Source organism: Temnothorax americanus, unplaced genomic scaffold, assembly GCF_048541705.1.
Source record: "Temnothorax americanus isolate GAGA-0224 unplaced genomic scaffold, ASM4854170v1 Scaffold94, whole genome shotgun sequence".
Taxonomy (NCBI): Eukaryota; Metazoa; Arthropoda; class Insecta; order Hymenoptera; family Formicidae; genus Temnothorax; species Temnothorax americanus.
This window is the reverse complement of record NW_027509817.1, coordinates 197,344-212,092: the sequence shown is the minus strand read 5'-3', so window position 1 is coordinate 212,092 and position 14,749 is coordinate 197,344. Positions and strand designations below refer to the sequence as shown.

The 14,749-nt window shown below is 35.5% G+C and overlaps 1 protein-coding gene and 1 pseudogene across 2 annotated transcripts in view; both read right to left on the bottom strand.

Moving 5' to 3' along the window:
- Positions 1-14,749, bottom strand: part of LOC143908428 (uncharacterized) — a 268,255-nt pseudogene that overhangs the window by 233,602 nt on the left and 19,904 nt on the right. The gene's annotated exons all lie outside the window — the stretch shown is intronic.
- LOC143908414 (uncharacterized) lies at positions 13,224-14,696 on the bottom strand. Its single transcript, XM_077426081.1, has 4 exons — positions 14,013-14,696; positions 13,763-13,926; positions 13,503-13,691; positions 13,224-13,434 (listed from the first exon to the last, which is right to left on the bottom strand). Exons 2-4 carry the CDS (start codon positions 13,867-13,869, stop codon positions 13,224-13,226), a joined length of 507 nt encoding a protein of 168 aa, XP_077282207.1. The 5' UTR covers positions 13,870-13,926; positions 14,013-14,696.

Genomic DNA, 14,749 nt, shown 5'->3' with positions numbered 1-14,749 from the left:
TGCCGCCCGAGCCAAAGGCTCCTTTCGCCCCTATGGTGCACAATATACTAATTTTTTGTATTAATTTATTTTTTGACAAATTCGTATCTAATTAGAGATTAAAAGCTGTATAAGATTATTGTTATAATTCGCAGACGAGAGCTTGTGAGAAAAGACACGGGGCGCATCAGCATTGTATTAAGAGAAGTTACGCCGCAGATAAGTTTGCGTCACGTAGATCCGCTTGAAATAATGGAAATAACATAATGGCGCGCGGTGTGCGCGCAAGTAAAAAGTAAAAGGCGCAAAAAGGGAGTTAAGGAGAAACCACGTTACTAAAGTTTACGAGCTATTCAACGCCCGACCGACCGCTTTATACATTAAATTAGGTAAACCTCGTCATCTTATTATTACCTTTTACTGTCGACTAGACGTCAGTTGTATGGGATATAATATAATCAATAGGTCAAATGCATGAGGAGCTATATTACAGCTATATCGCCGCTCTAATTAAGTCTAAATCGCTTCTTATATATATAGGAATCGAATGTATAAGTATTAAAATTAACACAACTTTCAAAGCAGCAATATTCGTGTTGATATCTTAATTATTAAAAAATGTAGTATGGAATAGTAATGATAATAAATTGAAACGACTCCATATCTCTTCCGATTATTCAAAATACATGTTTTCACATAAAATAGCTGCAGTTGTAATTATTTAATATTTGCAAACGATATATTTTTCGACGATTTAAAATATTGAAAAATATATCTATTCAATATATTCTTTGCAAAATATATATATAACATAAAAAATAAAATAAAAGGAAATGCTGTAAGTTCTTCTGAAAAATTATCTGTTGTAAATTTACAAAAATATCCCAGTAATTGTGGACATATTAAAATCCTGTCTCAGATCGGTTTATTTCATCCCTGATTTTCGCAGGCACCTAACACTCGGAGGGTTCTTTCGCGGTTCTAATCGTCGCGACAAGCCGCGGAATGAATAATGCCATATGTCATTTGCGATATTCTTATATTTACATCTCGATCGGTATAAATTATTACCTTGGCATCAGCGCCCTAGCATTACAGCGTCCACTGCGGTGTCTCTGAATTTGTGTCATTCTTTACACGGCCGCGACTCCCTAAATTATTGCGTTCGCGGACGCCATATTATCGGCACGCGGCACGCGCCCTGTCAAAAATATGGCGCACAGATGACCACTATGATGAATACACTTCGCGGTATTCACGACTTGAAAACCAATTGGCACACGCCGTCGATCACCTTTGTCAAGACAGATTGGCGGAAGGACATCGGCGAGGGGACTCGTGGTGAGTCCAAGTGTCGCGTCGGTCGAATAGTGAATAGTCGTCAGGAATATTCTCGAGCCAGTTTGACAACTCTGTTTCTTAACAAATAGAATTTAGTTGAATAAATTTAGTTGAATGGAATTTAATTAAATAAAACTGATATTATTAAATAAAACTAATAAATCTTAGGGAAATTGTGAGGTAAGTTTACTTTAGTCAAAAGTATATTTAAAAATCGAGAAGATAACGATATATACTAATAAGATAGCGTCGATATATGTGTACCTATATTAAAATTGAAGATGTTTTCTTTAGCAATGAGATTAAGTACCTTACAAGTAGATTCGAATCTGTTAGCATAGCTTCAAACTCTCTATGATTAGTCCGAAACAGTACTTTTAAGTAGACTGACTCGAACCTAAACAAAATGATTTTGGACCCTCTATGAATACCTCGAAAAATAAAAGTACCTATTACTGCCAAACAGACTGTCAAGACTGGATCAAATATATTTAAATCTTTTATAAGGTATAGATTGAGGCGAATCGGATCAGTATATAAGCTTGTTTTATCGTACCAGTTACTTCTGTGCGTTTTCCCCGCACCGGAAACAATAGACAATAACTTTGTATTGCGTGTAATTTAGTGTCGACAATAGAAGCGTAGAGATCGCGCGCGCGAGTGTACGAAGTGGCGCTAATATAAAATCACGATCTTAATTTTGTGACTTTGTAACGAAAGGGTAAATTGAAATTTATGCAAAGATTTTTACAGTATATAGTTTGCTAAATCATTTTAATAAGTAGTTTAAATAATATTATTATGATAGTTTAGAGAAAACGAATGTATTTTATGAAATCGACGTATGGGATTAATTGGATCATCTTTTTCGGGGTAATTTGGATCATACATTTTTTCAACATTTTATAACTATTACAAAAAAAATGTATTCTTTTTTGATTCCTTAATAGATTGCAAATCAACTAATGAGTATGATAACTCAAATAATGATAACTCGATTTCAAGAAACAATGAACGAGGCTATGCAGAAAGTAAAGTCTGAAAAAATGACTTTGCGTCGAGTTGTTGATTGCTGTAAGGTTTCGGGGACTAGCATTACATCTATTGCAATGAAAAATTCGATTGTCTATGTACCTGTCGAAGGCCCGTATTCACAGTCCATTTTTATTTCAAGAGCTTAAGTAATATTTTAAGTAATGTCTTAAGATGCTAATACGGCACAGTGATACAACATCTTAAAAATTGTGCTAAAGACGGTCTTAAATATAAGATCTGACCATATGAATACAGGTCAAAGACTGAATTTAGTGCAACAAATGTAAAGAATAATGTCACGAAAGCTGTACTAATAGAAAAGGTTAAAAAATGTCCATTTACTTCTGAATTCTGGGTTAAATAAATTATTTTGTTCTATCTTCAATTTGTACAAGTTTTATATCTGCGTTATAGATTTTCACTTAAAAAGGACCCAAACCATGGCTCGAAACGTCGTGAATTGTTTTTCTCTATTGCCAGTTAATCCAATAAATACAATACCTTAGTTTGTAATCACTAGCGGACAAATTAATTCTTTTTATAAATTACTAGCTGGTTACCCGGGCTTCGCCCCGGAAAACATATGTAATAAGACACGCAAATAGTCTCTCTCTCTCTCTCTCTCTCACTCTCTCTCTCTCTCTCTCTCTTTCTCTTTCTTTCTCTTTCTCTCTTTCTTTCCCTCTTTCTTTCCCTCCCTGTTTTTATATACAATTCTTTGAGATACGGTCATTCAGAAGCAGTTTCCAAAAAGATCGGTAACAAAAAATAGTACACTTTATAGCACTTCCCGGGAACTTCTACCCCTACTTCATATACAATTCTTTGAGAATCAATCAATTATTTCCCAAAAAATTGGAAACATTAAAAAAACCGGTTTCCAGAAAGATTGGTAACAAAAACTATACACATCATGGCGCTCCCCGTAAAATTCTACCCTTACTTCATGTACAATTCTTTAAGATTTGGTCAATTAATTCCCAAAAAATTGAAAAAATTTCCGTACCAGTTTCCAAAAAAATCGATAACGAAAAATTATACACTTTATAGCACTCGTCGGAAAATTCTACCCCTGTTTCATATATAATTCTTCGAGATTCGGTCGATTATTTCCCAAAAAATTAAAAAAATTAAAAAAATTAAAAAAATTGGTTTCCAGAATATCGGTAGCAATAAACTATACACTTTATGGCACTCCCCGGGAAATTCTACCCCTATTTCATGTACCCTTGATAAAAATTCGGTCTACTAAGAAATGAGTAGTTCGCGGACAGACGGACGGACGGACGGACGGACGGACGGACGGACGGACAGACACACAGTCGGGTTTTATATAATAGTATGATATATAACTCATGACAGCATAGTAAGAAATCACATCGATGCCACCTTGAGTGTCTCTGACAGTCGTTTAACAACAGATCTCCTATAGACCTTCCTTGTTGTGTGTGCCAACTGATTCTCTTATAATTGCATATCTAAGGTCATCGACTGTTAGTTAGGCATAATACTTCAAAGCAGCCTGTTTGGCATTGAACGTGTTTATTCTAACTGTAAACGTTGCATTACGTGGCGAATCGACGGTAAATCGATGGAAATCTAAACTCTATTACAGGACAGAATACGCAAAAAAAAAAAAAAATAATAATGCAAAGTCGATGACAAATGAGTACTGTCCATCTAATCGAACGATCTTTCACATTATCTCTTTTTGTCTTCTATGCGCGTTTTTATAGTGGCTTCCTCATAATGGGTAATAGTTCCTGTGTCAAGTTCGCGTATATTGTCGTGCATCAAAATTAATGTTTCCAGACGAGAAAATGTGTTTTAACAAAGATGCGTTCCCGTATAAGGACCTCGGACCTCTACAGAGCCTCTGCAGAGCGTGAAATAAACGACTAGCGTACGATAGGCACGAAATAATTGAAGACAAATGTATCCTGTGTCCATCCATGACGAGGTCTCTCGGCACTTCTTCTCCCGCTCGTTTGCTCGCAATTGCGTTTTGCATCTCAACTTTTTTTTCAGAGCTACTCCTCTCTATGTCGAGCTACACCGGTGAGGGGTCTTACGCGCTTTTCGACAACAGACTTTTTAATAAGTCCGATAAAAATCGATCGGTCCGTATCTATCAAAATCGGACTAACCTGTCATTAAATGATTGTTAGAGGGCACTCGTTGTTAACGGGCCCGACAATTAGGGGATAGTTAGCCCCGTGCGCGCACCCTCGTTTACGGTGGCCGACCACCGCCGACACTGCTGCAGTCACGCTCTGCCGGTCAGGATGTAACCGATGCAACAGATGACACCAACTTTTCGATTGCGCGCCACGCTATCCTGACTATCATGACGGGCCCGGGCACGAGAGTCCTTATTTAACGCTCCCCGGTTGACCGGTCGGCTTGTGCCATGTGGTGATCCCCCTCGTCTACGTAGAAACGATCGCCCCGTCGACGACGTGTCATCGGTACACCTAATTTACGATCGCGCCGTTCCGTTTCGATCTGGCTTATCTTAATAGACCGAGTATTCTCGTATATGTTTTTTAGCCTCGGTCGAACGTTGGACCTATGTATTTAAGCCTTTGAGTCCTAGACAAATTTTAGCGTGCTCCATTTTCATTTTTTAACTCTTATTTAAAGAAATAGATATAACTTTTTTTTAAATGATTGCTTTAGTAAAGCTATAGCTTAATTGTGATGCAAACCATATACGTTTATAATTAAGTAGATTTTACAGTTTAGCAAAAATTGTATAGCTAAAAGTAATTGTCGATGTGTTAAAACAACTAATTCCTTTCATACAAGAAATCTTTACTAAGTTTTTATTGATATATTAGTAAAAGAACGTTTTATCTCAATAAATATATTTGATTAATAGAGATTTTAAGTCATACTTTATTTAATAAAAAATTATCCTTATTGCGCCAAATCAATATGTTTGAGCTGTAATATCAAGTTTTATTAGTTATAATCAGCGATTTTATGCAATAATAGAAACCTAGTTGTTCGTACAATCTAACAAAGAAGATTTAAGTAAGTTAATTTTAGATAACAAGAAAGATTAGAATGGATTTTATATTGTAAATATAGCAATTGTTAGAAACAAGAGAAATAGAATAATAAAAAAAAATTTATAATAGAGAAATCGAAATATTCTTTATGTAACTCAAATAGGATTAGTTTTAAGTGTCGTTATAGATATGTAGCAATGGGCAAAATCTCGACAAATGCGCAATAACACAAAAGAAAATGATAAAGCAATGTTCGTATACATATATTAGTGCATATATTTTTCACTTGCTAAGGGCTTTACAACAAAAACTCTTGCCCATTTTATTAAGTGGTTTTGGATCATAAACACACACACTTGACTTCTATATTTGTAGAGGAGGTTAATAGAAATAATAATAACGTAGTCTCAAGTTTAAAAAATATGGGAAAAAATACTTCAGTGAGAAGTAATTTTTGAATATTACCATATGTAATATTAGTTAATTGGTACTAAAAACTTTGCACTATTTAACTGAAATATTGTAATATCATTAACATTTTATATAAAATAATATATTTTATAATATCGTCCATAATTCCTTGCGCTAAGAGCACCTTCCCGTAATGACGGCGGTAACGAACAAACTTATTAATTTGTTCAGTTTAGAAAGAATTTCAACCTAATCAGAACACCTAATCAGAAAGAATTTCAACTTTTTATTTCAACTTTTTTTCTTGATTGAACTATATAAAACTTCGTTTGATTATATAAATGACTTCATTTAAGCCAGTTTTCTTCATTTAACGCAATATAATCTCATTTTAAGATTATATATTCTTGCGTATATACAAGTATATCAGTGTTGACTTGACACTTCTTTTTTTTCTGTGTAGTGATATACACAACAATACCTACAAAATAGCATATGATTCAATGTTGTGCGCCAATAGCTCATTTTGAGCGAGCTTCTTTCTTATTTTCCTGTTATTAAGGAAAAGTTTCTCTCACGATTGTTGGATTTTTTAAATCTATTTATCTTATTTCCCTGAAAAAAAAGAGTAAATATCTTTCTTTCTTGACTTTTAACAATAGAGAAGCTTAGCGCTCTTAAACTTTTCATCTGCTAAATCTTTGCCTCATGTAAATATAAAAATTTTTAAATAAGAAATTATGTTATTTTAGCATGGATTTCTTCAAAGGGAAAAGGCACATCCCAAAAGAAATTTTTTGAATCGTCAATAGTCAATACTGTCGGTGTTATCTTAAGTTTCTGTTAAATCGCGCGCTAGCGTGACAGTTGTCTAACCGTTGCATTTTGTCCAATCGTCACACGTAAGATCATTAACGAACTGTTAGGTCGGAAATTTATGATCACAAAGATTCGTTCCCTTTCTTCTTTTTTTGGCCGTTGGTTGCGACTGTTGTTACGAAAGATTACTGTGACGATAGATAGCCTCTTGTCTCTATCTCGTTGCTTTCCGACAAGGGCCGAGCGTTTTGACGAGTAATCTGCAGTCAGTCGCGCCGATCATAAAATACCGCTACCTCGAACAGGCGCCGACAGACGACTTAGACTAAGCGAAGTGCTGTGTTAAGCCACTCAGTGTTACCGTAGAACAGTCGCATTTATACCTGTCCCCTGTTGTTTCGTAGGCTGCAAGATCGGAATCGATAATTATCCATGACTGTTTGCAATATACGATTATTGCTTTCTGCCCTTCGGCGCTACTTGAACCGTCGATAAATTTAACCGCGGACGGTTATGATATCAGTTTAAAAATTATAATCCTTTGAGACAAACATAAACTATCATCTTTTTTTATTCTTCTACCTATATTCTTATTCTCGGCCAAATTTTTTTCTTCAAAGTTATCCGGTTCGCTTTTTCAACAATAATTTTCTGTTCCACGTAAGCTTTCTCTGATTGATCGGCAATATTCGACGCAACTCCGTTACGCCGTGGTGCATGCGAAATGCAGGGTACACCAATGCAACATGCCGTCGCGTCGGTGGAAAATGGGTGGCCGGCCGATCTCGAACCCTTTGCTTCCTCTCCCCTCAGGGCGTGACTCTTCTACAATTACACTCCACGTGCCGGTCGTGTGGCTCGCCGTTGTTCGTGCGGTGTCGAACGTCAGGCATGTTCTTCCGTTCGCGTGGTTTTAATACCGTGCGCATAATGTCATAATGTCGTATTTCGGTGAGTCATGTGCGAGAAATCGCCGTTGCGCCACATCGGACGCGACGGAGCGCGACGACGATTCTCTCCTCCTTTCCGTCTCGTCGTCGGCATTTACCCTGCTCTTCTTTGCGCTTCTTTGCACTTCTTTGTGACGACGCACCTTCTTTACCGTTCCTGCGACCGAGCATGTCAAATGCATTTCGTCCGATGCGGCACGAAGACTTGACGGATTTCTGGCTAATGTCCCTCGATCGGAATTAATTTCCTCCGTGACGTTAGAGATTCGAGACGCTCGTTATCGTCCACGAGAGATCTTTATATTATAATTCTAAGCAATATAATCTGTTGATTTCTATACGCGCGCGCATACAGCACTGAAAGATTGCAAAAACATTGCAAACACATCTCATTGCCATATTGCAATATTGCAATGAGATTGCGCAATGTAGTAGCAACATTGATGCAATGTTGTATCAACGATAAAATGTCCGCCTTTAGTAATATTGCACTGTAATGTCGTAGCCATATTACAGCGCAATGTATCTGCAATAATTAATTAAAATGTTTCGTATTATTATTAAATATATAATTTAAAACATTTTGTGAAATAAACAAAAACGAATTTAATTAATAGATATATATTTTATTTTATTAATTCTTATTTTTTGTGTTTATATTTTGTACATTATGGTATATTTTGCACTTTATTTATTATAAAGATATATATTTTTTAATCGACTAAAGGTATGTAATACATACACAAATATTTACGTATATTTTATATTTTACGCAGACATATATAATTATTATTTAACGCAGATAAACTATTTTTTACGTTACAGAAATGTATAAAACTGCAGGTATGCATATTTTAATATGTATATATGTATTATGTACATGTATATATTACGTACATATATATGTATATGCATATTTAATATATACACTAAGAGAAAAAAATATTTAAATTTAAATAAATACGCTATTAGAGGACACGTAATAAATAATTTTTTTTTAATTAAGTAATATTTTGTGATCCCAAAAATAGCCTTTATCCCTTTTATAATAGCATATTTACTTAAATAAAAATATTTTTTCTCTCAGTGTACGCGTATATAAAATATATTTTATATTCTACACAGGTATGCATATATATTAATATTTATAATATTTTTACATATCCCTGAAGATCCGCACATCATATTAATATGTGAAAATAACATTAACTTTCTCAAAGCAAACGCTGAAACAAAATTGGCATCCTGAGTATTAAATGTAAAAAAATAGTACATAAATCTAAATAACTTAGATTTTGAAAGAGTATATGAAAACCAAGAAAGATATTACAAACAAAAACCGGCAAGTCATAAACGTAACAAATACAGTGTACCATTTACTTACAATCAAAATTAAATCTAATATTTTATTAAAAATTGCGTTTACATTATCAAGAGACACGGTAGTGTCTCGCGCCAAGTACACGCGGAGCGAGACCGACCGTGACTCTTTTACGCGACGCGACGGGTTGCGAGTACCCGAGATGTTGAGATCTCGATAACGAGTGAACGGATCAAGTTCTAAGTAGGCTTGATCGATAGCTTGGGGTCCAGTTAGGTGGGGGTTTCTCTCATAATATTCCGCTACGTGCCCTACAAGCGGAGATATTGCGACGCAAAGTCCAAATGTGAAAATTTATTTTTAAGATACGTATTCATGTGCTTCTAACGCTGACGTCTGATATGATGACGTCATAATCAGAAACGTTACTTTCACTTTTTCGACGCTGGCGGCGCAGGTATCGCCAGTTTCGATATCGCGCGCGTATTTCAAAATTAGGTCGATAGACTTATCGGTCAGAAGGAAGATTTCTATTTAGGTAAATTAGGTATATATATATAAATAATATATATTGAGTTAACGGAAAAGAAGATTCTCTACGCTTAGCAGAAAATGCCGCTAGGGAATTTTTAAGTCGATTCTTATGAATTAAGCTTGAATTCGATGTCTAGGTATCCCAGGTTGCCGATGACGAGGTCCAGATAGTGCGTTTCATAGTTTTCGGTGTCCAAGTGTAATAACACGTTGAATTCGATGTCTACGTGTCCCAGGTTGCCGATGACGAGGTCCACATAGTGCGCTCCGTAGTTTTTGGTGTCTACGTGTATTAATACCTTGAATTCGATGTCTAGTGTCCCAGGTTGCCGATGACGAAGTCCACATAGTGCGCTTCATAGTTTTCGGTGTCCAGGTGTAATAATACGTTGAATTCGATGTCTAGGTGTCCCAGGTTGCCAATGACGAGGTCCACATAATGCGCTCCGTAGTTTTCGGTGTCTACGAGTATTAATATCTTGAATTCGATGTCCACGTGTTCCAGGTTGCCGATAACGGGATCCAAATAATGCGCTTCATAGTTTTTAATGTCCAGGTGTAATCGTACGTTGAATTCGATGTCTAGGTGTCCCAGGTTGCCGATGACAAGGTTCACATAGTGCGCTCCGTAGTTTTCGGTGTCTACGTGAATTAATACCTTGAATTCGATGTCCACGTGTCCCAGGTTGCCGATGACGGGACCCAGATAATGCGCTTCATAGTTTTTGGTGTCCAGGTGTAATCGTACGTTGAATTCGATGTCTAGGTGTCCCAGGTTGCCGATGACGAGGTCCACATAATGCGCTCCGTAGTTTTCGGTGTCTACGTGTATTAATACCTTGAATTCGATGTCTAGTGTCCCAGGTTGCCGATGACGAAGTCCACATAGTGCGCTTCATAGTTTTCGGTGTCCAGGTGTAATAATACGTTGAATTCGATGTCTAGGTGTCCCAGGTTGCCAATGACGAGGTCCACATAATGCGCTCCGTAGTTTTCGGTGTCTACGAGTATTAATATCTTGAATTCGATGTCCACGTGTTCCAGGTTGCCGATAACGGGATCCAAATAATGCGCTTCATAGTTTTTAATGTCCAGGTGTAATCGTACGTTGAATTCGATGTCTAGGTGTCCCAGGTTGCCGATGACAAGGTTCACATAGTGCGCTCCGTAGTTTTCGGTGTCTACGTGAATTAATACCTTGAATTCGATGTCCACGTGTCCCAGGTTGCCGATGACGGGACCCAGATAATGCGCTTCATAGTTTTTGGTGTCCAGGTGTAATCGTACGTTGAATTCGATGTCTAGGTGTCCCAGGTTGCCGATGACGAGGTCCACATAATGCGCTTCATAGTTTTTGGTGTCTAGGTGTATTAATAATTTTAAATCTGAATGGGTGCGTTCAGCCGATACTCCGCTAGCCTAGCAATTGTGAGCAGTCGCTCGTTTTTGCTCGTTTCCTCTCCTTTTAATCCATTAGGTCAAAAGAGAGGAAATGAGCGAAAACGAACGTCTGCTCACGATTGCTAGGCTAGCGGAGTATCGGCTGAACGCACCCAATGTAAGACACGTAGATATCGAATTCAAGGTATTAATACATGTAGACACTGAAAACTACGAAGCGCACTATGTGGACCTCGTCATCGGCAACTTGGAACACGTGGCCATCGAATTCAAGGTATTAATACACCTGTACACCGAAAACTATAGAGCGATATGTGGACCTCGTCATTGGCAACCTGGGACACCTAGACATTGAATTCAAGCTTGATTCATAAGAATCGACTTAAAATTTCCCTAGCGGCAGAATTATAATTATGTCATAACATAATAAAAATCGCTAAATTAAAATTATGTCTAGACATAATAAAAATTGGACAAAAATTATGTCTAGACATAATAAAAATTGGATGAATTAAAATTATGTCTGACGTAAAAATAATTATCAAAAATATCGATACTTGAAGATATCGGTATATATACAGTTGCGAACAACATTCAGTAAGACACGCAAATAAAAATAAATAAAAAATTTTACAGTTAACGACTTATTAACATTAATCATGCTTTATTGCAATTATGTTTTATGTTGAAATTGAAAAATATATACAAGGTGTACAACTAAAAGGGTTACAGATTATTATTTTAAAAAAACTAAGCAAAATATTAAATTGTTGTTTTCTTTAGAAATAATAGTCCGTAACAATTTTAGCTTCATACTTTGTATTATATACTGTTTATAAGATTATAAGATATATTGTTTATAAGATTAAGATGCGTAATATACTACAAAAAGGCGTGATATCCGCACAAAATTACCTTTTTTAAAAAAAGGTAAAAAAAGGCGCCAAGTACACGTATAGTAGTGTATATGTTGTTACCTCAAAAAGAAAGAAAGTGGTAGTATTATACCTCGAAAAAACCTAAGTAACAGGTGGTAGATTTTTATATCTCGAAAAAATCTTAGCAGTAGTATCTTTATTTCCGAAAAATTATAACTCAAGTGATACACGTCACAAAATTATGTTACCTTATCAAAAAGAAGAGTCGCGCTTCAAGTGATCTATTACAATTACAAAAAAGAAATGATATCTCTTTAAATTAGAGCGCCAATTACAGAGAGAACATGTATATTGCCTCAAAAAATAATTGTTGCACTACTTTGAAAAATCTTTACATTGTGTCAATTAGAAAATATGTATGATAACAATTTTATAAAATTAAAAAATTTTATTTAAATTTAACAAGGGAATACAAGATATTTAAATACAAAGTTTACATGTGTATTTTTTAATGGTCACAAAGAATTACAGAAATAACAGTACAAAATACAAATATTTTATTAAAATATTTAATCCAACGAGGGAATACAATTTGTATTTAAATATAAAATTTATATATGTATTTTTCAATAGAATAAAATATTTAATCACAAAGAATTACAAAGGTAACAGTACAAAATAAAAATATTTTATTAAAATACATAAATTTTGCTTGTAAAAAAACTTGGCGCTGTTAGACCTCGAAATTTTAAATAAATAAATAAATTTATTCTATACTTAATTATAAGCCGCATATTATCCGCCGTCCGCGTCGTCACGCACACCCATATCATTCACTCCCACATCCACGCTGATAATCATTTAATATTACTCCCATTGCATTTTTCTCTGAATTATTTTTATTTACTGTTGTCCTCATTTATTTAAAATTTCGAGGTCTAACAGCGCCAAGTTTTTTTACAAGAAAAATTTATGTATTTTAATAAAATATTTTTATTTTGTACTGTTACCTTTGTAATTCTTTGTGATTAAATATTTTATTCTATTGAAAAATACATATATAAATTTTATATTTAAATACAAATTGTATTCCCTCGTTGGATTAAATATTTTAATAAAATATTTGTATTTTGTACTGTTACCTCTGTAATTCTTTGTGACCATTAAAAAATACACATGTAAACTTTGTATTGAAATATCTTGTATTCCCTTGTTAAATTTAAATAAAATTTTTTAATCTTATAAAATTGTTATCATACATATTTTCTAATTGACACAATGTAAAGATTTTTCAAAGTAGTGCAACAATTATTTTTTGAGGCAATATACATGTTCTCTCTGTAATTGGCGCTCTAATTTAAAGAGATATCATTTCTTTTTTGTAATTGTAATAGATCACTTGAAGCGCGACTCTTCTTTTTGATAAGGTAACATAATTTTGTGACGTGTATCACTTGAGTTATAATTTTTTGGAAATAAAGATACTACTGCTTAGATTTTTTCGAGATTTTTCGAGATATAAAAATCTACCACTTGTTACTTAGGTTTTTTCGAGGTAATATAAAAACTTGATCAATATAAAGAAACAATTATTGGGGATCTTACGTTGGATTTGGCTGGAAGTATCTGGTTTATTATCTAGCCATCTGTCTGTATGAAGCTCACCAAATAACAATGTCGCTTCGGTATCCAACTTCTGAACCTTGTCATTGGCATTCTCATCAAATGGTGATAAATGTGGAATATGTTGTCTAAAAAAAAGTATTTTTAATTCAAATCTTTTGATTTTAACATGGAAAATTAATCTCTATGCACCTACCTCATAAAGACGTATGCTTGCAGATAAATATCTGACATTCCTTTCGGCCATTCTTGGTTCCATTTAGTACATAAAAATTCTGCAAATTTTGTGATAATTATCATTAAATTTCTTTTACTGCTATGCTGGTTTATAAATGCGTCCACATCTGCGGTTTCTGCTTCTGTCCCAAAGTATTTCCGTGGTTGACTGTGCGGATAAAAATTATATTAACATTATTAGGTACATATATTAACAAAGATTAAATTATAGGCAAATACCTTATGTCAGGACTTGGCGATTTAGAACTTTCCAAGCTTTTGAGAATTTCTACATTTTTATTATTCTCCTGATTCACAAATAATTGATACATATCCATGGTGTCCATATAGAATCTTCGACATTTCTACTAGCATCATTCTTAGTTAATCTTACCGTCTCAGGTCTGTAAAACAGATTACAAGAAATTATATTTTACAACTTTTAAACTAATTACATATGTATATACATATAGTTATTTAATGTACATACAACAGAGTACTAGGGAACAATCTTCTAAGCGTTTCTTCTAATTGAACATCATCCCTCTCTGCTTCTCTTCTGTTCAAAACCTCTTATTCTCGCGGATCATCTCATGCTATTGCAACTCCAAGCCCATTGCTGCAAAAAGCATAGTGCACTTCTGCGCCGTTTCTTCACCTTCTGTCCTTTCTCCTTTCCATCGCTTTTCTCGGAATAAGCTTTACTGTCTGTTTTACACATTATATTGCTTGCTTTTTCCACGCCTTTGACGAGTCTGGCGGAACGATTTGTTAAATAAAGCAACACGTTCCGTTAAGGTTAATTCCCGATGTGGGGTACCGTACGTCGATCATCGTTCCTGACAGAGGGATCTCTCTCTTTCTCTCTCGTCGAGGATCGTTCACCCGCGGCGTTTCGTTTTACCTAAACTCGTCGACGGCCTCGCGCTCGGATTTGCGCGCTTTTACGTTTTGAAGTCGGACATCCGCTGGCCGACAGCCCGAGCCGACGCGACGTGCCCAGCGTCGTCGGTCTCTGTCTCTCTCACTCTGCCTGTCCAGCGAAAGGGCGGCGAATCAATCCACGGGCACGGTTGACCAGAGTTGACGGCGTTGACGCGCGGCCGCGATTTTAACGTCGCGTCGGCGTCGGGCAGCACGCGGCGCGAGACGCACTCCGTAACGGAAATTTCCACCAAGCCTGTGTGGAAATAAACTTATACATAATATAAACAGGTCTTTCTGAGA

Excerpts from the sequence above, each read along its gene's own strand:
- LOC143908414 (XM_077426081.1), bottom strand. The coding sequence starts at position 13,869 with ATGGACACCATGGATATGTATCAATTATTTGTGAATCAGGAGAATAAT. Across the intron at positions 13,692-13,762 it reads TCGCCAAGTCCTGACATAAG|TCAACCACGGAAATACTTTG; the intron begins GTATTTGCCTAT and ends TTATCCGCACAG. Across the intron at positions 13,435-13,502 it reads CAAGCATACGTCTTTATGAG|ACAACATATTCCACATTTAT; the intron begins GTAGGTGCATAG and ends ACTTTTTTTTAG.